A 27,620-nucleotide genomic window follows, 5' to 3' on the forward strand; every position below is an offset into this window, starting at 1 on the left:
TTTCGGTGTTTTCAGAAGCCAAAAAACACATGATGAACACGTTACCTTCGTCATAAAAGCATGTGCAGAGCAACTTTTTTTGTACTTGCATCTACATTACATTCTCCCTCTTTTCCTCTTTTTAGTTGGTATATGCAATACTTCTTGACATTGTCTGCTTCCAACTGTCAACCAGTGGAATACTGAGTCATGGATGCGTTGCTCTATGGCACCAATAGTGGTCGAAAGCTGTTTAAGTGAACAAAACAGGTTGAAATGTCATTATCTTCTTTGGAAACACAAGTTTCCAAACAATATTAACTGAAGGTCCAATGCTATGGAGCTTTTGATCAAATCACATGGTCTTCATCATCAGCAGACGGAGTTTTCCCACTTGTCTTGGATTGTAAGTACTAAGATGTTCCTTTTTTCAGAGCTTGCTCTGACAAATACTGATGTTATTGTGCTTTTGCCACATCCAAATATGCAGTGATATCTCACTACACCACAGCTGGGTTTGGTCACAAGTATGACAGAGCACACCTGATCACACCCAGCATTGTTAATCCTTCCAAAATCTGAAAGTGCTCAGAAAAAAATGGACAAAGGGCCAAACTCCATCTGTTACTAAGAATCGTGTGATATGATTGAAAGCACATTCTTTTTGGTTTTAAGATATAATCATTTAATATTACCTGTTCCCTTTTATGTGGAGGACATTTGTGTGACACAACTGGTGGGTTCAACTTCTGCTTGGGATCAAAAGAGTTATAGATCAGGCTGAAAGCTGTTAAAATAGTGGACACACACACAAACACACACACACACACACACGTTTATATATATACATATATAAAAAATACTTAGAAACCCACATTTCCCATATACACACTCATATATGATATTCTATTTTTTAAGAAAACATTGACTTCCACCAGCCTTGCTATAGTGTAATGAGCCCAATGAGCATATAGCCTACTCCTGAAATCTCAAAGACAAAATAAGTGGTGTGAGTTTGGAGCAGAATGCAAGAACTCCCATCTTCCGATGAACTCAGTCAGACTTCTTTAAAACCCTACGCTGGCCCTTTAAAAGAGCTTTAGCTTTAAAAACCCCATATCATGCTCCAGCCTCCCACTCCCTGCTGCCATGTGTCACTTTCTCGGATTCTTCCCCAGACGATCCCAAGAGACACGTCTTTGTGTCTGATACAGTTCTAAAGCGACAAGATTAAAGGCAGAGTGGAGCGTTGAGATAAGAGCAGACAGACTGGAGCAAATACAGTCGAAAGCTTCCAAGCAAGGCCCTGTCGCGCCAGCGTGACTAATGCCACGATTGCACATTTACATGAGCTATTCACGTAGGCGGAAAAAATGAAGGGCTTTCATTTTTTTTGCTACTGGTTTTAAATTCAGACTTTTTTTTGCGTGATGTTTTTTAAAATTCAAACAGAAGTTGTCCTCATGTGACTTTACCCTTCAGCTGCCGTCACGTAGACACAGAAGCGTTAAGGTTAATTCATCTATCTGACCTCTTTTGCTTCACTAGCCTTTCTAACCTGAACGCCCGGCAGTCAGTGCTGCCCCTTGTTTGACCAACAAGGTGGTCAGACCGAAAGACAAGAGGGTGAAATACAAAGCCCAGAGGATACCAAAGCTGAGAAGAAATAATGGAAGCTGATCAATAAACCATTAAAAAAGAACAGCTGAACCAGTAGTGTGAACACGTTAACATAAAATTGGTGAGTACTTCAAAATGATGAGTTGAATTCAGTTGCAGGCTGCAACTTTAGAGCTGGTTGCTAATGAAGGTGAGGTCCTAATTATGAATTCTAGATTTATTGGGAAGCATCAGCGTTGAAGGTAGTCATCAGCAAATGTCCAGCTAATATAACCATACAACACATCTGGTCATCACTTGTTTTGAAAAAAACAAGTTCAAAAGATTCATCAAATTTTAAAATGGCCCTCAACGATAATGGGACCCTAAATTTAGCCACATATAACCATATGGTATTATGTATCTTATTCATCAATGAATCATTTATTTCCAAAAATTTAAGGCAGGATGAGGGAGAAGCTGCTGAATCTTCAGGGCTTCAGGTGAGGTCTTACACTGATTACCGATTTAATATACTGATTCAGGCTCAAGCACCTGGTATAGATGCACCACCCGTCCCCACATTAGAACATGGTCTGGGTATGGTCAGTGTACACGGTGAAATCTGACCCAGCAGTGTGAGGGGAAACAGGACAATCTAAAAGCATAAAAACCTGGTAAAAGGCCATGTCTCATGGTGTGACATCACTTTGGTGCAGAACCTCAGAAACTCTTGGTCACAATGAAGGTCCTTTTGCGCCTCTTTTGACACAGGGCCAAGACAACTGACCCGGTGTTCCCTCACTGTCGGCAGCTCACTTGTACCTCTTTTACAAAAACAATATTATCAACTACAGTTATTTAAACTTCCCTCTTTATTTGCTTTTAGGAGGAATACTCCCGCTTCCTTCCTCTGGTGAGCTGGTAGTGGTTTCTCTTTTGCCAGAAAGTTTTTTTTTTTCTTGATGCAAACAGAATTGGCTCACATGAACCCATTTCTTAGAAATCTGGGTTTTGACTCTGTTGTCTTGACAAATGATGAAGCTTTTGTTTTATTTAAACGGTGTTTCAGTGCTGCTCAGGGGCTAATTTACCATCTTGGCGCATGAGCCAGACAGTGCACTGCTACCATACAAATCTTTCAACTGGAAAAACCATTGGGGAACTTATTCAAGACACTTCCCCCGGAGCAGGTGCACGACCCATGAGTGTGTGGTCCTTGCCAATTCAGCCAAAGCCTCGCTGCAGTGAAATGTGTTGCATCCTCACCACTGGTCAGAGGCCTTGGCGTAGACTATAGTCATCTCCTCGGGGTGGATATGACGAGAAAGTGGCACAACATCAAAAACAAAAAGCAAATCTGTCTCTGTCCTTCACGGCTGCCAGGGATTAAAATGGTGTCCTTTCAACACTCGGCCTCCGTGAGGACTAACACAGTGGCACGGCGACGGTTCTCATTCCTCAACGCCAAGGCTCCTGGGACGAGTGTATACCGCCCCTGCTTTTTGACCTGGTATCCCCTGAAAGAATGAGTTTCCTCCCGAGTGCACCACAATGCTCTGGGAAGCAAGGGCCAGGGCGCGCGCCTGCTGTGATTTTAATTTAATGACAAGCTGCTGTTCAGATGGCAGGTCCACACAGCTAAATAAAGGGATTGTTGTGTTTATGCTCCATTTTGTCGGGAAGGGGCCCCTCCGGCTATCTTACTGCTCTCTTCTGGGCACCAAACAGTGGGGCCTCTGTGAGTACTGTGGAGCACAACGCCGCTTCCTAAAGACAAACAAAACAAAAGTCTCCCTCCTCATCTCCACTTGGTGTCCCAGTTAAGCTCCTCCCAGGGCCTGAGTGGGTTTTGGAGTTTGGGACGCTGGTGAAAAAGGCCCATTGAATTTCATGCGAAATAAGACTTTAGACTAATTAGTGCATTTCTTAGTATTGGCCACCATTCCTATTGGTAATGTTGGTAAATTGAATGCACCAAGTTAATTGTTGGGCTGTGGGAAGGAACACGGCAACAATGTTAAAAAGACATGAGGTGGAACAAGAAACACAAACAGTATGTCGAAACCAACATCCAGCCATTTAGGTGATCCTTGATTTAACTTTGAACTACCGTACTTACCATAGTTACGAGGTCACAGTCTTCCTAATCTATGAGGGATTATTAGCATCATTACTGCTGCGCGTGCGCTCACTTACAGTATGTTTTCTTTAGTCAATAATCACCTGAAAATAAGAATAGTTGAGCTTTCGATAACTTAGAATGAGCAGGTCCTCTCAACACAGCCTTCCATTGTGTTTCTAAGCCAACCCAGAACGGACAAATCAAACACAGACATGATCCGTTTACGTTTTTGTGTCCGAATCCTACACACTGCACCTTTAAGTATATTTTTGCTAAGTTCAGTGTTATCATAACTGAGGAAATCAAAGCCAAAGCTCAGATACAATCAAAGCTGTAATAACTTGGAATTATCCCTGAAGTGAAAGAGAAGAATCAGTGTTGTATTTCAGCCTGATGGATGGTGCAGACTCACCCCCCTCTCTAGATGTGTAACATGCAGCACATTAACGTACATGTTATATGAACACCAAGAAAGGATGAAAAGGTCAAGTTCAGCCAAGTGTATGCGTTTGTGTACCCAGCATGCTTTGTGCCTGTGATGTCCCCAATGATTTTCATTTTGTGATCTATTTAGTCACGCTTGTCAATAAATGCTTTGTCGGGAGGGGGACACGCAGCACTCTGGCAACTCTGTACAAATGTCTGCTAAGAGAAACAGAAGAGAGGAACAAGCATGACGAAGAGAAAGAAATAAACATTCACATTCAGGGTATCCTAGGGTAACTTTTAAGTACCTTTAAGGTTTATGGGTCAAGTAATTACAAAAAACATTACTGAAGAACATCTCGCCCATATCTGTGGTAAATATTGGAGATGCAAGGTCCACATTTTCTATGGGTTTTAGTCTGATTTCCTTGCGTCCTTTCCTGATTCGTTTGAGCAGAGAAGGACGACCAGCCTGCACAAAGTGGTTGTAAATAGTTATTTTTTCACATTTCGCCTTTACTTTTTGTTTATTTTTTATACATGTCGGGGCATTCAAGGACAGTCAGGGACCCAATCAAGTTCACATCATCCTTGTCACACAGCCAACCTTTACTTCCACTATATTGGGTGGAGGCGGACGCCTCAGAGATGGACATCTGAAAACATGGACAAATAAAACCATAACAGGTGTAGAGGCCAACGGAGGTTGAAACTCTGCAGTGATGCTGTTGGTTAGCCATTGTTATAGAAAACACATGTGATTCTGATATTCATGTCAGTAGCCACAGTAAAACAGCTAAGTTAATACATCTAAACATGAGTCACTAGTTAGTTCCAATTTGTCTTAAACCCATGTCCCAATTGGTAATGTGAGATAATTATTTCATCATGTGAGAGGAAACAACGTTGACAGTAATTTAAAAATGATACAATCATAAATAATATAATAATAATCATAAATAAATGTGATTTGTGTGTGTGTGTGTGTGTGTATCACCTTGCGGGTAAACAGTCTACGGCCCACGGGCCTGAGGTTCCCCACCCCTGCGCTAGAGGAAAGGTCAAAGAAAACAATAATCATCCTGAATCATCCTCTGGGAACCACGACGTTGTGTAACACATTTCCTGTAAAACCATCCACTAATTCTGGAGATATTTCAGTGGTGGACGGACGGACACACACCATCATTTTCATCTGTTCTCCACTTTCCACTAAACACTGCAGCCTGTGGTCTGTGGCTTAATTAACATGTAACAACACAAGATATCCATCCAGAGCATGCTGGTAAGTGACGTTCTTCTAAAGTGGCCATTAAAAGGTTAAAGTGGTCGGTGGATCCATTTTTCCTGGACTGTTGCAGTGGTTATGTAAGAGTGCCAGACTTCCCTAATCCTTGTATAGGAGAGGAGCCTGAAGGGTTTCTCATCAGGACAAATCAGCTTCTAATGCAGAAATATCCCAGCTGGGCTGTGCTTCTTCCACCATACAGAGAAGGATCCTCTCATAGACCAAAACTGCCTCTCGAGTGTAGAAATCACCCATGAAGTTGTGAGACAGATGATTTGTCGAGAAAAAGAAGAAGAAGAGTGCTTTGTGTCATTTATAGCTGCGCCAATTCATGCTTCTTATTCTTTCTAATCCTTATAACCCATTCCAAAAATACATCATAGATTTGGATAATCGGCCCTTATTTAGCAGCGTTATTGATGTCTTGTGCACACAAGAGTGTGAGCTCATCGAAATGCTGGAAACTTCTCGTCACAATACAATGTCAAATACAGGACAAGTATTCAGATGTTTTGTTCTTCTTCTGTAGAAGAGTGAAAGCACCTGTGGAATCATGAAATACAGCAAATACTGTAAAAAAGCAAAAAATAAAAATAAATAAATAACCTGCCTCACCACACACAACAATCTACGTGGTCACTCTCAGTGAGTTAATTGCTCTGCATTGTGAGTGCCAAGGCCTCCAAGCTTGAGGGACAATACAGGCTCTGTAGTTGTGACAATAGCTCTGCTCTGTGAGTCAGAAGTTGCGGAAGCGCCGACATTAGGGAGCTGAAAGCTGTTGAAAGTTCAGGAGTGTGCACTCCAAGGAAGAAATCACGCAGAAGAGCTTGCGGCGGGAGGGGGGAGGTCGCTCCCACTCAGCCGGTGATGCCTTCGAGGACCTCATCGTTAGCGCTGCCAGTGGGAGGCATGGAGGGTTCTGCTGACATGCGTCGGCCTCGCTCTTTGTAAGGGCCTCAGCACCATGACTGCCAAGTGGGTAACGGGTGTGTGTCTTTGAGTGTTTTGTTAAGGGTCTGAAAGCTGCAGGTACTGTAAGGGAGGTGAGGTTTGGGGACATGTTCAGTCTCTCTTGTCTCTACTCACTCACTGTACAGCATGTAGGACCACCCATACAGGCCTGACCAGAGGCCAGTTTCCCAGCAGATTATCCCCCATCAGGTCTGAATCTCACAGATGGTTGCCAAGAGATGTTTGTCCTGTCACTCTCAACGGCTAACGCTAATCTCTCAGGTCACGAATAACCTGTGAGAAATGATACATGGAAATATTTATTAAATAAAATAAGGAGTAAAGGGTTAACATTTCAATCATATGAAAGAATAGTTGGATTGACGTTCTCTTTTCGGAGCCTTTCCGACTCATGTATACGATCACCTGACTTTCAAGAGGAAAGAATATGGCGAGTTCAGATGAAGGCTCTGGGTTTTACACCCCACGGTGTTACCCAAAATGAACATTTGCCCGCTTCTGAACAGGTTAAATATTAATGTGTTTTCATTATTGGGTCATGGAGAAAAAGATGTTTTAAATGTCAAACCACAGGCTACATTTTAATGTAATTTTCCAGTGCGAGTTCAGCCATCATAATTGTAGAAGTTCATAGCTAAAATCTAAGTAGAAATCCAAGTAAATCAAGCAAAATGGCAAAATTCAATTTTGAAAGGTTAATTAATAATCTGTAAATTAAGACCATAAAGTTGTGATGTAATGAGTTTAGGTAGTTATAATTCATCTTCAAGGAAGATTAATATTCGTAAAACAATTCAATATAATTACATTTTATTCATAGTGTCATATCATAATGAAAAGTTATCTCAGGACAGGACACTTTTCACACTAAGCAGGACTAGAGAACGCTCATGAATTTCAAAGTCCCAACCGCAACCAGCATTACAGCGTGACCCGGTTCTTGGGTTGCATTTTTGTGTTGGTAGTAATATTAGCGCTAATAGTAATATTACAGCAGTCCATGGTGGCAGGTCAGCCACCTTAAGATGAATCTCCCACAGATATACAGTAATACTGTATGTGTACAATGCAAGCATCTCTTTGTGTTGGTGGACAGTCCTCCGACGCCCTCTGCAGGATTTGAAAGGGAATACATCATTTGATTTTTTTTTTTTAGGTTTTGACAAAAGGCCACCTCTGTACACCATCTACTGGTTCATATCCAAAAAGGTTTTTATCCTCTGTCATGTTTTGGAAATTAAATCAATGATTCTGCATGGTTCACCCTGTTAAATGTAAGACCCTTTAAAAACTGCATAGAATGCAATTTAATACCTGTAAGGATTAAAGTATGATGGCAAATCAGTGGGGACAACATGGCTTTAACATCTTGAGAATGAGAATAACAATTGTATAAAAAGAAAAATAGTCACAACATTTTGCACAATTAGTAAAATATGCAATAAATATACTTTAACTGTTTAAAAAAATATTGTGTCTAATTAAGTTAGTTGTCTTATTGGATGGGGCCTGTTTGCTTCTTGTAGTCTTGAGTACCATTTTAAGTACAATTTGAAAACTGTGTCTGACAAGAAAACCAAGACTTATCTGTGTATATCTGCTGTGTGTTTGAAAAGAGGTAAATGTGGTTATTTTTCAGCTTTCTTGCCAGTTCACCAGAACATGAATGACTGAAGGTTTAGTGTGAAAAAATAAAAATCACTCAACAACTGCACAAAGGGATCTGTAGGCTACAAATATCGTTTTTTATTATTACTTTAAATAATGTCTAAATAAAGGGACTAAGACATGCTCGTGTGACTTCTTCCATTATCAAAAATATGGTGTACGGTGATGTTCGCAGCAGAAATCTATCCAGGGAGGGAAGCGTGCATCACAAGGTGAAACCGTAGTGGAGTCGATTCATCTGGCGACAAACGAAATAAGTCCTGCCATCACCACGGACGGTGTCGGTTGTCAAAAGGGGGGGCAGTGAACTTTTTTTCTTTTTTTAAACCAACCAAATGTCACATTCAGGAGAAAAAAAAGTCATTTCTCATATATAAAAACTGAAATACCTGGATACATTTCTACTTTTTCCATGTTTTTACTACAAAAATTTAAAAGAAAATACATAAAGGAACACACAAAGGGGGGGAAACAGCTATTTTTATAATCAACTCCCTTTGGTAAAAACTGTAATAAATGGTCTTGCATTTGTCTTTTTCATATACATACTAACTTTAGCCATTTATCACTAAAGTCCACATTAAGCTTGGAAAGTATTACTAGCACAACAACACAGATCTGTCATAAAAAGTCTGAGACTATATACAGTGTATTTACAACGTGAACGGCATGTGGACAGTCCTCTCAGAATGAGAAGAGAGGGTGTGTGTGTGTGTGTGTGTTTGCATGTGTGTGTGTGTGTGTGTGTGTGTTTACAAGCTGGTTTATTGGCGGAGGGCATTTTAAAAAGGTTGACTTCCAGGGCGGCAAGGATTATTTGTGTTAATAGAACTATATATAATATATATACACAACACATACACTGGAATACATGTCAGTATCTGACATTCACAACCTATACAATTTTACAGTCTGAGACCAAACAGTGTTGTGAGGCTAATTTTTTTACTTTTTAATGTTTTTTTCTTTCTTTCTATACATAAATGCAACAGTGGTCTTTGATGTTAACCTGACAATACTGTTTGGGGCTCAGGCACAGTTTCTAATAATGCTGCCATGTGTTTCGGAAAAAGGAAATGTAACCCTTATTCCATCTAGTGATAGGTACATAATCGTGATTTGGCCTCAACGCAGGAATGTCAGAACCAGACCTCTCAGACTTTGTTGTGCTCCTTTCCAAACCTTCGATCCAGGTAACAAAACTTTTGAAACATTTTCCTCTTTCTAAATAAGTGCACTTGTCCACCATATTGTTTTTCATGGATACTGTTTTGATAACACTATCATAAAGAAATCCCTTTATGAAGGAGGGAGCTCTTTCTCTGATGGCTTCAGACAAAATGGTCAGTCAAAAAATCTAAACCGAAGCTCTGTTGTGATAAAGTACAAAAAGCACCACTCTATCTCTCATAGGCTCACTGTGTATGTATCGCTAAGCCCCACAGAAAAGGCTCAGGGACGTGTGAGAAGTGGCTCAGAGTGCTGGTAAGAGCTCAGGTCTGTGACTGGATCATGACGATTCCTATGTTTTGGCACCAAAGGCCCTGCGAAAAAATGGGCCCAGCTAAAAACGCTGGTAAAATCAGTAATCCTGCCGCCCCGGGTGCAACATACACGGTCGCTAGCTTAATTGTGCTCCCATGTCAGCCTTAAAAACGCATTAATAAGCCCTCATCCCTACCTCTACTCCTGACCTGTTTGACTGCTGACCCAACACCCCCCAGTAATCAGTCTCTCTCTCTCTCCTGTTTGTCCTCGGCTACGGCGCCTTGCTCGGTGGGCCGTATTTCACACGGTACTTGTTGATGTTCACGTAGTGAAGGATCTCTGGATTGCGGGTGGTGGTGCAGGGTAAAAGGCCTTCACGCGCTTCGCCCATCAGCCACTTGTTGGTGTCGGCGTTCATGTCGCGGGTGACGTGCTCCTTGGCCCACGTGTCCACCCAAGCCTGGAAGCGTTTGTGCAGCCGTGTGCTCACCCTCTCGTGTGACTGAGGAAAAAGAGGATGCTGTTACAATAGGCAGACAATGACATCTACAGATATGATTCTTAAAGTGAAAAGAGAGGATTGGTACTAAACACTGAATTCTCCAGCTAAACTGAATGCACTGAATCAGTCAGTAGAGCTCACATCCAACTGTCAGCTCAGCTGTGATAATAGTATGCTACATCCACCTTTACTGTAAGGCCATAGGTGAACAGTGATTAATAGGAGGATTAGTGAGAAAAACAAGGTTTTGTGTTATTGTAGATCCATAAATGCAGATGTTTCTGTTAGATTGCTGCTAGACTGCCCTGTTCATAAAAAGGTGCATGCCTCCTTTATTGAGGCAGCTGAAAATAATGTTTTGGCTATACGCCGAAAAATATGGATTGATGCAGAATAGTTTGTTAAATAACAATATGTGGGGAATTTTGGAAATGACAATCCTACAAATCCACCAATGAAATTTAATTCTACAAATAGTATAATAATAATAATATTAGTGCAGCATTATCGTTATCTTCAACTATCCCCAATACCAAAAGGTTTAAGACATGTTTCAAAAAATATAAAATACATTTTGCATATCACTGTGGTTATTAGATCTGTATAAAAACATTATCATATGTTGCAAAAATCTTCATTTTGATGATGTTCTTTCGCCGAATGCATTTTCAACTGGGATCTTTAGTTTTAACAAATGCTACATCAAATCACTGAACTCAGAAGCTCACTGCTCCCCCTACAACTTAAACACAGTCGGGGAGTGAAGGAGAAATTAATTTTGGCAGAATAACTGGGCAAGTGGTTTGGAGGTCAGTGGGCTGTGAGGTAGCAGCAGCAGGAAAAAGCATTGGATACCTGGTGAGCTCGCAGTAGGGCCGTACGCCTGTACATGTAATCCTCAGACTTAAAGACGTACACCATCTTGTAAGAGTTGAGTTTGAACATGCACTCCATTTTCTCCTTTTCCACCGATTTCTTGCCACCCTCGCACGCCTCTTTGTCCAGCTCCTCTCTGCCCTTCTGGTACTTCCTGATCCGTCTCAGATTCCTGGTTACAAGCGCAAAGACAAACGTGGGGAGGATGATTAATGAGGCCCCGGCAGGAATCTGTCAGAACAAATTGATTGTAGTTAATTTAATCAAAACGACTCATGTTCGACTTTTGCATTTGACTTTCAAGATACTGTGATGCTATGCAGTAAAATAAAATTACTTACTATTAACTTTGCCCTTGAGTCAAAAGAAACAAAACTGCATTCACAATTCAAAAAATGATTTTCTTAAATTTGACAAAAACTAATGAGCTGACAACTCACCGGGGAAGAAAAACGGGCTTCTGAGCGAGATGCTCCCTCAACTCAGGTGTGGTGGAATCTGGGTTTAAGTAGCGTCCGACGTAATCAGACCAGCGCTGCAGACAAAGGACAAGCATAACACAAACATTAAGACACGAGTTAGGTTTATAAACACTACTACTAACACCAGTATTACCAAAAGGTTGGCAATAGGTCCTTACTAGTTTTTCCACTCCTGCTGGAAAAGCGGACTCTCTTACTAGACAGAATGTAAAAACAACTTTTATTTGCACTTTATTCACTGGATATTTGGCTCCCTGATATAATAAAAAAATATATACTTGTGACATAAGCAGCTAATGAGATTAATTTACTGCCATTAAACACCAGTGTGGGAATGTAAGACTAGTCAAAGCCTAATAACATGGTCCAACAAGTCCCCCTAATTTAGGCAAATCACAAAATCCTCACTAGGTGGTGAAAAATCGAAAAAAAGGAAATATTAAAAACAGTCTTCAAAGGGGGTGACCAGTTTCTTACCTCAGCCTCCATGGGCCCGTCGGAGTTGTCCTCGTCCGTGTCGAGCAGCTCCACCGTGAGCTGCACCTGCGACCTGTTCCTCGAGAACATCACCTGAGAAAGTGACAGTGCAGCTGAAATTAGAGAGCTGCCTCATGCCTCATTTCCTCTGCACTACGATGCCCTGCACGGCTCCACTCGCTTTTGCTACCAGGTACTTTTCTCCATTTCGTTTTCCACGGCGGATCGTCATGTGTTCTTAGCTAATTGTCCGAGAACCTGAAGTTCCAGGTAACAGTACCTAACTTCCTATCCTCAACTTTTGCTAATTAAAAAGCAAAAAGTTGAGTAGAGCCCAAGATCCCAAGTTTGTGTTGACGGAAGAATGTTTAATAAATGTAAACATGAAGAAAGAAAGCCATCACAAAATCAGGCAACATAAAAACATTTTTCAAGATGCATTTTGTATTACTTCTCTCACTTGACTTTTCCATCAGACTGGAGAGCATGGAAGTGCCTGAAGTCACTGCAGGTCGATAGCTTTGAACATTTGTTTTTCTTTTTTGAGGAAAGTGGATAAACTTGTGTAAACCGAGCATTCTATCAATGTTATAATGAAGCCTTAAAAATCCATCTAAAGGGAAATTTGCTTGAAATACGAAGGTGGCCTTGAGCTGCTTTTACACATTGGTGGTATAACTCATGATATAATAAATGGTAAACTGCGGACAACACATTCATGTTTAACAGGATAGCTGTATTTATACATGTATTTCTTTGCAACCTCATTTTAGAAGATTTAGATGCCAATAGACTCATAACAGAGCCCTTTACACTGCACTGCTTTTATTTCACACAGACGTTTTAATCTGTTGCAATGTAGAGAAGATTGGTGGGTTGTGAACACAACCAAGTACTGAATTTACATAAGTATGAGAAATGGTTGTTATTGGAGGGATTTTTGTGTCCTTATCAGCATTAATTAACGAAACCACTTTGCACTTTGAAGCCGAAAATGTGTAATTTGAAGTACTTCTCCTTAAATTAACTTCAATTCAACTAATTTCCATTTAGCACAATGTTTCATCGCCCATAATCAAATTGCATCATGCCCACAGTTTCCCAATGACTGTTCATGCGTTTACCTTGAAGCAGTTCTCATCAGACATGAGCTGCTCAGCTCTCCGCTGGTACATTGCTTCCACAGGGCTCCTTGAAGGCTGGCTGGACATGGTTCCTCCGCTGGCACCGTTAACGCTCTCTGAGAGGTAGAGGTCTGTTACTTGGATGCAGATCTCATCACTCACGATGTGCTGGAGCTGGATGGAGAGGATGGAGAGGAGGAATGGTTTTAAAGTGAAAAAACAACCATTTAAAAGTCTAAGAATGACTCAGAGGATTAATTTGATGTCGTGCAAAAAAACTGTTGGAGAGCGATGACACAGGTGCTTACCTGCCGGACAATGCTTTGGACGAGCTTGTCCATTGTGAAGGCGGTGTAGGCGTGAATGGTGAACATTTCCCTCAGCGAGTCCTCGTACTGAGAAGGCTCCATATTTCCATCCAGTAAATTTCTAACCATCTCCAAGAAGGCTGAGTAGTAATCTTCCACCTCGATGTCCACTGCACAGAGAGGAAATAGTATGTAAAACAATCAGATGGCTGCGTAGATCGATACATAACAGAAGTTCCTTGGTTCAATATTTTTTAAATGACATTTTTCTTCACTTTTGTCAATTTATGTTTAATCATGTAGTGTTAAACTATCAGTTTCAATTAAATTATTAGAACATCATTGTTTGCCATGAGCCTACAGAGCCAAAGGAAAGTATGTATGTTTTCTTCCTCAATAAGAAAAGCAAATAATTGATATGGTTTAATTAAAGGGACAGTTCACCCCAAATGAGACCATTTTTCCTATTACCTGTATGAGAAAGAAAACCGTTCCTACATGAAATCGCTCACAAAAAGATCTGTGAATTATCTTGAGTAACCGTGATTTCTGAACCACAAGCTGAGCGCCGTCAAGTTCCATTATCTTTTAGCGGAGGAAGACATCTCTATGGCCGAAACAATCTAGATTGATAAATAGCACTACAAGTGTATGTCATTTTGATTTTGTGAACCGTCCCTTTAAGAACATCAACCATGTGAGAGTGTGTCTGTTGCTACTCACTGGGCTCCTTCAGTCTCAGCTGGATGGCTGGATTATCGTTCTTCTCCTTCTTCAGTCCCAGGACTTCCCTCTCCCAGTCTCGCTCTCTGACCTCTTCTTCGATCTGCTGCTCCGCCTGCCCGTAGAGCCGCAGCAGCCGCGAGCACAACGTCTGGTGCAATCGCAGGAAGATGTACCAGTTGTTGTTGACGTAGAAAAGGTTGTAGGCGTCATCAGAGCCGCGCAGCTTCTGCGCCGCCGTATTGCTGAACAGCAACTTGGACTTGGATGGGCTCCCGCTGCCAGGGACGCCGTTGTGCTTTTTAGAAGCGCCTTCCTCCAGATCCATCTCCTCTTCCTCCTCCTCCTCCTCTACGTCGGAGAGCTCGCCACGCTGGGAGAACAGCATGTCGGGGATGAAGTGGTAGATGATCTGTTTGATCTTGTATTTGTCTTCCTTCTGAATGCAAGTCTGCCGCTTGACGTGGTGGATGATGAGTGCTGCTGCGTCCTCCAGTATCTGGCTGTCCTCATACGCCAGCGTCAGGTGGGGGCCTGTGGATGGAGTGGCGTTCTCCTCAGACGCCTGCTCTTGGCGCTACAAAGCAAGAGAAATTTCAATGTCAGCATTTGGGATGCATAGAATATATGATTTTGTGTGGTGCTGACTTTGAAATCAAAGTGTGTCGGATATTTTTTTGTGCTCATTTTATGACTATGTTCAAGACCCTCTCGTGGTTCCAGAATTTCACTTTTCAGATTTTTGAAAAACCCATTTTATTTACTCTTTTATACTAGGCTTGGGCGGTATTAAGGTATACTGGGAAATGTCAAGATTCTGACGGTATTATTTTCAATACTGTCATAACTACAGATGCTTTCTATGATGCAGTTACAGTTTCCCAAAGCAGTTTATCTTCTAAATGTATGTTTATTCCATATTTTGTGTTTGTGCTGGTACGGCACTGAGGTACAGAATAAAGAAACTCACCTCATCATAAATGCTTTCGATTTCATTCAGCAGGGACTTGGATCTAAGCACTTTGGTGTCATTCTGTTTGAAGTTGATGCCTTGATGGTCGAGAGACTTGAGGTAATACTTCTCGTTCTGCTCCCTCCAGATCTTGTTGAAGCCTCGTTGGGCTTCCCGCCACTCATCCTCCTTGGTCTTTAATCTGGTAAGAGGATGAGGTCAGGTCAAGTAATGGACACACTCAAACTCTCTGAATTCATATGTTCAACTAAAAAGGGAAGAACAAAAAATCCTTCCGCCTCTCACCTCTTTAACACGATGGGGACAGAAACTGCAGGGTTTTTCTTGAGGCCGTCGATGATGTCGGGGGCCTTGTCTCCGTATATCCTCTGGATAGCCTTGCGGTGTACGACCTCGGAAGAGCCGCCCAGCGTGTTGTCCAAGCGGAACTTGGCCTGCTCCTCTGCTGACATGCGGGACAACTTCCGCTGTACAGACTCCAGGACTCTGATGGTTGCCAGGTTGGTTTCCAGTACTACATCCAACTGTGGGTGAGAAAACAACGCTTTTACTATCCATTGCTTTGTGTGTATGCCCTTTATATTTATTTAAAGAATCATCCTGTAAAAATAAACTATGTTTAATGTTGTAATGACTTAAATATATCATTGCCCTCACCCATTACTGCGTGCCATAATGAATCCAAATTGAATGTATTCAGGGTCATATTTCCTCATCAAACAATTACTAATTGCTTTCCTTATAAAATTTAATATATACATATTATATATGTTTGGCTTACATTTCATATGTTATCAGTCAAAACTAAACTGATTACATTTAAGTGTCATATTTAATTCTGCAATTAAAACTAAATACATTCTGAAATGATTAAAAATGAATTAAAAACATTTTCAAGGTACTTTCAATATGTTTTATGGGCTACTCTTTTATGTACTATAACTTGAACCAATCAAATTTTGATGATTTGTTTGAATTCAAAATTGATATGGATTCAATCATTCGGGTGATCAAATTATGTGGGCATTAAATCCACTACAGGAGCTATATCCAATAATACAAAAACATTACGATGAAACAACACTTCAATGCGAAGAATTTGCGTGGATGATTTTTGGAAAGAGCATCCATGAGCAGAACATGTTTGTCTCCATCTGATATGTGTTGTGATTGCCGTGATCATATTGAAATGTAACTGGTCTTTGGAAATATACATTTTTATTGTGTGTACATAAAAATAACTTGCTTTGTATATTACTATAAAAATGTATTTTTAATTTAATCTATCCATTTGGTAGTACCTCTGTGCCAACTATGCTGGTTGTGTGCTGGTTGAAAACAGCTGCTGTATAAGATTCTCACCTCCTACTGTTTGCAAATGGGCAATTTCACTGCAGTAATTCAAAATTTGTTACGTGAGAGGAAATCCTGAAGCTAATTTTCACACCTGTGGCAACATCAACAGAAAGTCATAAATGTTGAATGTTGCTGCTCACCTCGAAGCGTTCGTCCTCACATCTGTAGATATGCTCCTCATACTGAGTCTTCTTGGAGCTAACAAATGTGGAGTCCTCAGACCAGGAGGGGAAGGAGACCCAGGTGTCATTTAAGACCTGGAAACCGCAGACACAAACAATGTGTCATCAAGGTACAAACACTTATCTCATCTTGTCATAAAATCAGAAAACTAAAACATGACTCATCAAACAAAATGAAAGCACCATGTATGACTTTTAGTTTCTCTTCCAACTTTTCCTGGGTGCCACTCTTACCTCTTTACAAAGTGGAGTTCTGCCGGTGCATTTGGGCTGTTGGTAGCTTTTGGGCAGAGCTCTGTAACTGGAGCCTAGTCTCTTACATGAAGCATAGTCAATCTCCATGGCGATGCCCTCCGTGGCCCGTTCCTTAGGGTATGCTTCGATGTGGGACATTTCCCGATATCCCAAGAAGTTTTTAAACCAGTTGAACAGCTCGGGGAATTTTCTATACAACATAATGAGTGAAAAATCATATGTATGATACACACAGTGTACTGTGAAAAATGATATTTAAAAAATGGATTTGACATTTTCCAGGTGAGACGAGTACCGAGTACTCACCCTAAAAAGGGCAGCACCAGCTGCACTAGTTCGGCCCTGGAGATCACCTCCTGATTAAAGATTACCAGGCACCGCAAGAAGTTGTCATAAGCTTCTGCACTTCGCAAGGCTTTGCGCACCTGTAGTGAGAAATAAAAGTTATACTTAAACCTTAAAAATAACTTCATAATTCAGCTGTAGTTATCTTTAGTCATATTGGAAACATTCAATAGGTTCACTGTTTCAAAGTTAGAACTACTTTTGATAACCATTATTAGAACAAATCAATTTAAAAACTAGTGGTGATCGGTATTCTAACTCGTCAATCGCTGATAATGCTACATTATGAACAACAAATCCCTGTAGAAATCAGCAGGAGAGCTAGTTATCAATAAAAGTTGTTTGAAGGAGATCTTTAGGAATTTTTTTATTAAATAAAAATACAATATATATATATATATATATATATAGTTTCATCATTGTTTGAATTGTGTGTTTTTATGCAAATAACCATAACAAAGTAAAAAGATAAAAATTACATTGACTCTTGAATTAAGATTACACTTGAAATTATTTTTGGGATGGTTAAGTTGCTACAATATAACATAACAACAAATATGATCAGTATTGGCTGATATGGCTCATCAAGCATCAGTATTGAAAGCAACAAAATGTGTATCAACGTTATATTTGCCCCCAATTTTGGATGATCCGATCCATGACTTAAAACCACGCGATTTTTGTGATCCGTTGCACCACCAATAAAAACAGAATTACTTTCTGAGGTTACGTCTTGCTAATATCCCATAAAACCTAAGTCTCCCTGTTTTCCAAGCATTTGCTTTGATTTAAAATGCTAAATTTGCGATTATGGTTTTGTCCTTCATATCATGTGTTCATATTCTTTCATTTAATTACGGTTTGCTTTTTAGATAAGTACAGAGATAAAACACAGAATACTAAAAACTCACCTTCTCAAAGAACAGAGATTCTGTTCCGACTCCATGCTTGCTGGCCTCTGCCACAGAGGAATCTTTCAGATTCAGTAACTTGGGCTTCTTCTGTAGAGATACCAAAAATAGCAACGAGACACCATTGGTACAATCATTACAAAAACAGACAGGAAATCAGAAGGAAACTGAAGTTGACTATAGCTTCAGCAGTATGAAAGGATGCATGCATGTACCTTGACAGTGGGTGTGGTGCCTGGAGTTGGATGACGACGGATCTGGCAGCCGTTTTGATTGGGCCTCTGTTTGTTGTTGAGCTGCAGCTTTTTGGCTGTACCGCCGTGGTCGTTTCGTACAGACTCAGCCTTCTCAGCCGTGGTCTTACTTAACAGCTATAGGGAAAACACGACACTGATTAAGGCGAGGGGACATGAATACGCTGATGTCCAAAACTACAGATACAATGGAATTATTTAATTGATTGATTAACTGATTAACTAACTTGATTAACTGGTATAAAGTATTTAATTTAAACTCCATAGAGAAACAGCACATCCTAAAAGTATCTTTTACTTCATACATGAAGTAAGAGCTACTTCTGCACTAAAGCAAAGAGAAGTATCTCTGCTCACCACTGAACTGTTGGCATCAGGGAGAAATTGGCCAAACTCTGAGAGCAGGTCCTCTTGGTTCTTGAAGAGACTAGCCACCTGCGCGTACACCTCCTGCTCCGTGAGAGCCGGTGTGTAGTTCCCACCAGCCTCCTTAGCGTTACGCTGCTCCTTCTGTAGAGGACAAGCACACATTTACTGTGATACAAGAGGCAACAAAGGCCTCCCTCCTAATTCTAAAATACACTTGCAGATTTTAGGCCTGCAAACTCCAGCGAGATGAAAACATTTTGTGAACAAGGTCGAACTTGTCCTTGTGCCGCTGCTAAAGCAGTTGAGCTCACTTTGCACAAGAACACGTTACTGAAAAAGCAACATTAAAGTTAGTAAAAGTTAGTAGAAAACACGCTACTCTAAACTGCACCTGAGAGTGTGGCACATGTTGTTAATGAAACATCCACATCTTGGGTTTTCTGCTCAAAATGCACTTGTATGTGTCGTTTTACATCAAAGCATCACTATGGCTTCAGCTGCAGGCACCAACCTGGTACGTGTGGAGGATCTCCAGGAAAGCTTTGTAGATGTCGGGCTGGCCCTGGAAACGGTTCTTGATCTTGTTGACGTAGTTGATGGCGTGGTTGAATTCCACAGGCTGGTTGTTTTGCATGGGTGGCCCAGTGGGGGTCCCGCTGAGTGGTGGCTGGAGCTGCATGGGCGGGGAGCGAGGAGAGGTGTACGCGGGGATGGACGGATTGCTCTGACTGCTCGGTGTCAACGCCTGGGGCTGAAGAGGCTGACAAAGGCCAGGACATTCAAAGTTTTTAGGGTTATTGAACCAGATGCTACATGACAAATTTGTAAAACTTTTCAAACCTGTGGAGAATAACCAAACACATGTACTGTACATCTCTGCTGGTGCCCATCACTCACTTCCCACTCTGAATTACTCACCTTGCTCATCTTGGCAGGGGTGGGCTGCACCAGAAGGGGCAGTGCGGCGGTTGTCGCAGCAGATGGGAGCTGGGGCGGATGTAGGGTAGCTGCTCCTGTTATGGGGATGTTCTGGACTGAAATGCCATGCGGGGTGATGTGGTGGATCTGACCTGGTGTGGTCACGTTGACCAGGTCAGCGCTCTGCACCTCAATCTTGTAGCCAGGTGGCAGGAAGGTGTTGAAACCCATGATGAGGTCGGGGTGACCTTTGAAGAGCTGTGACACTCTGCTGATGACCCCAGGGGTGTCAATACTGTAGGAAAAAATAATAATTGAAAAGTCAGAATTAATTCAAATTCACTCTGACTCATGCTGCCAAACACTTTGTAATTTGAGGTTAGTGTGTCAAAAAAACATTAGTACAAGCCAAACTTGACTACCAAAAACTCTGACTCAACAAATGGAAGTTTTCTAGTAATGTGCTTCTAGTAGTGTGCTCTCTAAGTAAATTCACAAAATGGCAAAATAATATTAGTTGTAGAATAACGAACAATGACTAAAACTGTTGAGGAATTGATATTGAAGTAAGACTATCAGGTCTTTTTGACTTGTGGTTCTACCTGAAGAATATCTTAACATTTCTTATGTATATAATTAAGTCACTAATTCCATCCTCATGTGAGTGCCTTTAAAAACTGCCAACCTTGTGGGGCATTGAGATTTGTGCGAACGAGTTACCATGACACTGTTGTTCAAGGTAGGACTGAACAATTTAGAACTCATAAGTTGGATTTTGAACACAAAGTTGGACGAACTTGAGTGTGCATCCTAATAACACAGTACAACAGTGGCTTCACCTTTGAGACTTGAACTCTTTCATTATGTCCAGAAAGTCATTGTAGACCTGAGGCTGGTTGCCAAACTGCAGTTTCACTTGATCCAAGTAAGACAACGCATCTTCCACCTTTCGGACAGAGAAGAGAGAATGTCAATTTCATCAATCTGCAAATCTGTGTTTTCCCCTCCTTTCACTTTTGGCAGCAGTGTCCTGATTCTGATAATAAAAATGCAAACAGTAAACCGTAACTTAATAACTACTCATCAGCACTTATTTACCCCAACATCACATTTTGAAAACTTGACAGGTAGGGGGAAAAAGCAGTAGATAAATAAATGTGGTTTTTTTTACAGTTAGGATGTACTGGCCCTTATACTAACAAGAAATGTACTCAAACTACAAGCAACCAACAAATAAACTAAACTAAATTAATGGGTTAAAATATACATATTTCCCTTGAAGTTCTTATGTTTATTTATTTGAATTTGTTTGGCATGAAATCTCCTTAACATTTCCAGGTTTCCCATTGAAAGTGACAACACTAATAACCTGTCAATATATAATGAGCCGTCTAACCTTGAGCCTCTGGAACTGCTGGCCCTGTGCAGAGGCTTGGGGAGCAGCTGTATGGCTGTGCCCTGACATCACTGAGGACCCATGGGACTGGACTGCTGGGCTGTGGTGGTGGGACCCACCATGGACGGCCGGGCTCGGGGTGTGCCCATGCCCGCCACTGTTTTGGGCCACGGTGGGAACCTGGGAAAGTAGAGACACCTATAACAATGACGACAAGTAGTTAACTTCAGTATATCTGGCAAGATATATGCTGCATAGCACTATGACATTGTCATAACAGGAACATTAATTCACTACATACAGGTATTTACAACAATAAATATGTTAAGCAATTTATCTTCATAAAAAAAGAAGACATGTAAGCAGCTTACAAAAAACCCCCACAGAGCTCCAATCTCTAAATCAACACAAACTGACATGGGTTATAAATGACAGTCTGAGTTATTGGTAACGGGTGACTTAAAACTGCTGTATTTGACCTGGTTATAAATCTAAAATTCAGCAAGCTGAAAAACAAATCTGTCCTTGACAAGCGGCATATACCTGGTATCCCTGGGGGACGGAGTACTGGACGCCTGCTGTGGGCTGCATGTTGTCAGACACGGCCTCATACACAGCTGGGGCTGGCGCAGGGGCCAGGACACGATGCTGGAAAGCCTCCGCGTTGCCAGCGAGGCGCCGCTGCTGGGACGCAAAAACCGTTTCCTGATCCTCCAGTCGTCGCTTCATTATGAACTCATACTCGTAGTAGCTGAGAGACCTGCACATAAAGAGCATATGATTCTTATTACACACTGGCGAGCTTCTGTCAAGTTAGAATTAATTAAATCAGCACTTAATTTCATTCACTAATGTGTTGAGGAGCATATGGCAGTATTTTTTTTAATTTTTTTTTTACTTCTACTGTGAATTTATAGATACACACAGTGCCAGTTTCACTGTCAGTTTTAGGTTGTGTTATACTTTTGGGTACTAGGTCAATGTTACACTGACGTAAGATTAACTTTGTGGTGACTCATTGGTACTCTCAAGCACCGCCACACCTAGAATTGTATACAGACAGAGTATATGTTGATCATCCCTGGCCCCCAAACCTAAAGCCCCATGCTGCTACCTAAATAACAACAGAGCCGCTACATCACCAAAGGACTGCTGCGGAGACGGTGGAGCAACTGTATGATGATACAAGGATGCGTTGCCTGTGCACGGGGGTATTAAGGGAGAAGTAAGCACTATGGGAGGGGCGGAGTATCCTGAAACAACAATGTACAGTATTTGATCCTTTTGTGGACTACCTGTTGTTTTATTGTGTGCATTTTTATGTAAATCATACCTTTTGTTTGGTATACAAGTAAAAAATAATTTGACAATGGGGAAAATCTCAAGGTTTACTGAAAGACCATGACATTATTACCTTTCATACAGTTTACCCTCCTTGTTATAAATAGTTCAACAGTTTCCTACCCTGAAGACTTATTCCATCTAAATTGTAATCAATTCGCAACACATCGGATTGAAAGTACAGAACTTGCAATAAACCCCTGTGAATATTTTACAAACTACTTTGGGTTTAAATATGACAGCAAATGAGAGAATAGTGCAAAACATCACTGTGTAAAAAGCTACCATTTTCTCCCCACGATGCCTTTCTTATGCCGTCAACTAAACGAGGCGCTCACTCGGTGCTGAAGTGATGACTAAATGTATCTAAATGTTAAGCTGCACTGAATGCGTTTCATTGGCTATGGCGACTGCAAGTTTTACAGACAGCCTACGTCACCGATGCAACAAACAGGTGCTGTGGGAACGTGGGAGTCGAGTCAGTCCGCCACAACTTCCTCAAGACAGCAACAACTCCATAAGCACCTAAACGTATCGCGTTAAGAAAGACAGAGATAGAACCCTCCCGGCGGAAGAATTAACTACGTTTAAAAACTCGAATATTGAGCAAAAGTGGCATAACCACTGTCAAACCGAAGTGTACTGTTAGCGCTTCCGACAGTGAGGCTGTTAACCAACAAAAGTCTCGCTGCCAACAGTCGCGTCCGAGGAAGACGAAGCTGCAGTATTTATAGAAACCTCACCTTTGCTTGGTTTAGTAACGGTATAGTCACGTATAGGCAAATGCGGCTATGTCCGCTAGCTACAAGCTAACTGCCGTTAGCTAACAACAGCGATTCACCATCCCCTTTATGGCCTGGCAACACAAGCACCGACCTCGAGTTAGAGCACGACGCTTTCCACACGCCCGCCATTTAGAGCGTGGCGCAGGGGTGCTGCAAATTACACTCCATTTCAGGCAGGTAAGCGCGAAAAGCCACTCGCGTGCTAGACGTCTGAACGGGTGTGTAGTTAAAAAGTATAAGAAAGCATTTGTTTGTAATAACCATGCCGGGAACTCGTTTTGTCGACAGTGTCTGTGAGCTGCCAGTTAGCTTCTAACGCTAGATAATGTAAACAACATGAGTTGTGACACAGAGCACCGTCCAGGGCTAACCACATGCAGCTAACCGTTAGCGATCTGGTTTGCTGTTGCTGAAACAAGCTATCCGAAACTAGCGGACGGTTTATTAGATTACTTATATCGGGTTTTGTTACGAATGAATGACATGCAAAGAAAGGTCGATTACCCGTGTGATGTACTTAAAACGTCTGCTAACGGTAGTTATGTAGCTATAGCTGTGTTAGCTTGCTGAATGAATTCAACTGAACTCACCCCTCTCACCAATAGCAAGCCGAAGATCGCGAATGATGCCTCGATAATCCGTTATTTGTGGGTTAACCGCAACACCTCTGGTCGGAGAAGATGCCAACGTGATGAATGTGCTAAAAGCAATTTATCAGTTGCGTGGGATTTAAAATAAACAATCAAAGCTGCGGGCTGCAAAGTGAAAATCTCCCAGAGAGAGGAAAACAATCTCCGTTCGGTTAGCTCTAGATGGAGGCGGGGCTTCGTAGATAATCCCGCCCCCGAGCAGGCGCTATAGGTCTATTCATTCAGTGAATACACGGAAGGGCGGGGCAATGGAACCGGGTTGTGAGTTTGAACTGTCAATCGGGAATTTTCTCGCACAGCCACCATGCACGCCCATTTTGACTTGAAGCGCGACAATACCAGCGGTAAGAGGAGTCCCGCTTGTATTATGTGTGGATACTATAGCATTATAGGTGACTGTAAGACCCTGGCAGTATAAAGGCTGCTTCACATTTACTTTAGGTGTTGTTTTTTACCATTGAAAAACGGACTTTGTCCTACAGGGTTATTGTTTATCCTGCACAATAATGTGACTCCTTCCCATCTGTTAACATATTCCAGAGGTACTTTTTTTGTACTTCTACAATTATATTGATACTAAGGTTGGATTATATGGTATCTTAACAAAAAATGACTTGAAAAAAATAAACGTTTTTGAACCCTATGGAGGCCTTCTTCCACACACTGTGTGTGTTTATGTGTGTGCACACATGTGTATATAGTTGTCTTTGTGTAATGACATTAACTTGAACACCAGTTGATCGTATTTACCACTGTTCCCTCCTAGTTTTCATCAAGTAGAGCACACTTTATCAGCATGAAAGTAGTTTGCACAAAACAAGTACTCTTAAGTGGAATATTGCCCGATCTCAGGATATTTGTATGTCAGTTAATTTTGGTAAATTGATGAAACACAACTTTATAAATGTACCATGTGAGCATAATATCAACTAAATTGAATAAAGGTCTTACAATTATATTTTGACACTTCATTTACAGGGCAGGGCCACGCCATTATTACATTGTTACATTGCGGCCCTTTGTAATCGAGCCTGGTGTATATTACATACCTGTGTGTGTGTGTGTGTGTGTGTGTGTGTGTGTGTGTGTGTGTGTGTGTGTGTGTGTGTGTGTGTGTGTGTGTGTGTGTGTGTGTGTGTGTGTACTGTATAGTTGCTTTCAACACTCATATATTCAACCTAGCATTTTGCTGTGAAACAACAAAATACACACCAACTTGTAGACTTAACACTAAGCATGTAGGCCACAGCAAATTACCAGGCGCTGTGATTGGATCTATAAGATATTGCGAGTCCTATCTATCTGTCCCTCTGATGGATCAAGATCTATCTTCAAAACTAGCTACTTCCTGGAGTTTGGTAACACGTGACTCTGTTAGGAGGGAGTCTGCTTTTGCACTCGTGTCCCTCCTCTTTTGTGGACACTTCAACCAATCATTGCATTCAACAGTCATTGCGAATCCCAAAAAGGTGGAACTTCCAAAATAAACCATCGCCCACGACAGGCGGAGCTGCAAAACCACCCCGGGATTCCTCATTCCAGCTCAGGCAGAGGATCCAGTAGCGACACTAGGCTGCAGAACACACACACAGTCATCCACGATCCAGACTGGCTCTCCCCACACAACTGCGTGCCTCTTTGCAAAAAAACCCCCAACATATTCAAAACGGTATCCAGTATTTGAAAAAAATAACCCGGTTTAAATGCTTTAAAAGAACACTAAAATAGTATTTTTCGGCAGCTTAACAATTATAATTACACTGAGTTTTGTGCAAAAGCATGCAAGACAATGCACCGCGGGCTGTGGAGATCACCCACAACACCCAACTACACGGTGCACACGGTCGGGAGGATCAGCCAACCCCCTTGCACTCGGCGGCGGTGGACGTGGGTATTCACGGGCTGCACTCTCCAAACAAAAGGCACCAAAACGCATCATCTGGTAACCGAAGCTGCGCGCGGACACCGGCGGGCACGGCGAAGTAGGGCCTGTAGGCGGCTAACACCGCGTCTTTGCTCGGCGGCGGGAGCGGATCCAGTTGCCCTTACTAAACAATGCCAAAGTCAAACGAAACGGCAACTACGGCGTCGCTGTGTGAAACATCGGCGCGACGGAGCAACGCCATTCCCCCGCGCTCCCAAACAACACGCAGCCCCCATTTTTTTCTGCAGAGGGGACGGCTGCGCTCTCAAATCGTGGTATTTGTTTACTTCTATAGCCGGGAGTAAAATGTCTTAACACGTCTCACCACAACAACTCCCTCTCCCCCTACAGCTCCATTAGCGTTACATGCTCGCACAACGCTGCAGAGCGAACGTTTCGACTTCCAGACAGCGGGAAGCCTCACATTCTCACCACGCAGCCCGGGGGAGATTGTTTACTAGCCGACAAAATGACGTCCTGTCGATTTAGCCATCTACCGCGTTATGCTTTTGGGCTGTTCTGTAGTCGCTTACGACCATAAAAAGCCACCTTTTAATTAATTTGGACACGAAAGCACGGGGCGCAACTGACTATAAAAGGCTTTCGGCTTCGAAATGAACAGCGTTCACTTTTTATATCAGCAATACTGTTAATATTATTGAGTTTAACCAGCTGTTACATACCCAGGAAAAGACTCCTTACTCCGGATTCGTGTTTGTAACAAAATAGTTAGATACGCCCACCTCCGTTGGCATTGGCGCATACTACAATACACGTCATTTTATTTTGAATATCACCCGCTAAAACCGAGGCAGCAGCAGTGAAACAACAGTGTCTCCATGACTATAATCTAAACGCAGCATCTTTACAGTGGAAGGAAATGATAGGGGACACTGTCGGACAATAATAAAGTATATTTACTCAATTTATGTTTTTGTCCACGGTAGGCTACTATTTACTCAACTACATTTTGTTTGGCTGCTATAGTTAGTTGGCATATTAATATTTGAAGATACAAAACGTGCTCAACAAATAAAATATGATGCATTGTTAAAATGTAAACATCAGAAATTCAAATTATCACCAGCTATGTCAGTGATCATCAGTAATCCAATGAGATATATATGAAATAATATATCACTTTGAAAGGGGTCATTCTACTTTTACTTTTGATACATACAGTATATTTGGTGATACACTTTTTCACTTTTACTTACCAAGTAAACATTTAAACCAAGACTTTAACTTTACACTTTATTTTTCACGTTGTTTTGTGACTGCTTTGATTTCTAGGTGAAATATCTGAGTACTTCTTCCACCACTGTCTGTACATTCAGTGCAATTGCCAAATATCAAATAAAGTAACTACTCCAACATTGTGTTTGTATTTCCATAATTACTGCCAATGAAGGCAAAAGGAGAACACCTGCCCCCCCCTTACATACACCGTCTCTTTATATGAATTATAACATATTTAAATATAATATAATTGCGCTTGAATTGTTCTAGGTCCTTTTTATATTTTACCTGTAGTATATTGCAGCAGATAAACATTATCTGCTGCAATATACATTTTACTATATACTTTTTGTGTTCCATTATTATTTCTGATATAATTATAAATATAAAGAAATATATAAATTGGAATAAATATAAAATGGTTAGATGTTAAAATTTGTTCCAATGTAAATATGTATGCATCTTGTAGCTTTAGTCTGAACAAAGCCTTTGTATTTTTTAGTTGTAATTACCTCTTCATTACTCAGAAGAGTTTTTATTTGTTGACAATAGTAATAAATGATGTTTCCCTGTCAAGTATCCCTCTTGAGAGTAGCTAAAGGTTTACTTAAACCATTTTAACCTAAAGCTGAGGTTGTTCGGTGACCTATTTTCTCAATTGCAATATTACAATCACACTATT

The 27,620-nt window shown here is 41.3% G+C and overlaps 1 protein-coding gene across 4 annotated transcripts; it reads right to left on the reverse strand.

Moving 5' to 3' along the window:
• Positions 1-9,520: 9,520 nt before the first annotated feature.
• On the reverse strand, positions 9,521-26,458 carry sin3aa (SIN3 transcription regulator family member Aa). 4 transcript variants are annotated; one of them, XM_084017994.1, is made up of 21 exons: positions 26,383-26,458; positions 21,543-21,759; positions 21,000-21,179; positions 20,443-20,549; positions 19,604-19,898; positions 19,197-19,445; positions 18,674-18,826; positions 18,278-18,433; positions 18,063-18,152; positions 17,113-17,231; positions 16,786-16,996; positions 16,510-16,626; positions 15,299-15,537; positions 15,011-15,194; positions 14,041-14,617; positions 13,318-13,487; positions 13,010-13,183; positions 11,886-11,978; positions 11,367-11,461; positions 10,906-11,098; positions 9,521-10,050 (listed from the first exon to the last, which is right to left on the reverse strand). In XM_084017994.1, the coding sequence occupies exons 2-21, from the start codon at positions 21,726-21,728 to the stop codon at positions 9,820-9,822; spliced, it is 3,819 nt and encodes a 1,272-aa protein (XP_083874120.1). In that variant the 5' UTR covers positions 21,729-21,759; positions 26,383-26,458; the 3' UTR covers positions 9,521-9,819. The 4 variants fall into 4 exon arrangements, with proteins under 4 accessions (XP_083874120.1, XP_083874119.1, XP_083874118.1 ...); XM_084017993.1 differs by having other exon boundaries at positions 18,063-18,149; positions 21,000-21,197; XM_084017992.1 differs by having other exon boundaries at positions 21,000-21,197.
• Between the last annotated feature and the right edge of the window lie 1,162 nt (positions 26,459-27,620).

The sequence above is a fragment of the Eutrigla gurnardus genome (assembly GCF_963514095.1).
Source record: "Eutrigla gurnardus genome assembly, chromosome: 9".
In the NCBI taxonomy this organism is placed as follows: Eukaryota; Metazoa; Chordata; class Actinopteri; order Perciformes; family Triglidae; genus Eutrigla; species Eutrigla gurnardus.

What these genes read in the sequence shown, in the direction of transcription:
- sin3aa (XM_084017992.1), bottom strand. Translation starts at nt 21,728, where the DNA reads ATGAAGCGACGACTGGAGGATCAGGAAACGGTTTTTGCGTCCCAGCAG. An exon ending in AGCAGTTCCAGAGGCTCAAG is followed by an intron (nt 20,550 to 20,999) that starts GTTAGACGGCTC and finishes TCTGTCCGAAAG; the next exon opens with GTGGAAGATGCGTTGTCTTA. An exon ending in CTGATGCCAACAGTTCAGTG is followed by an intron (nt 18,434 to 18,673) that starts GTGAGCAGAGAT and finishes TTTTCCCTATAG; the next exon opens with CTGTTAAGTAAGACCACGGC.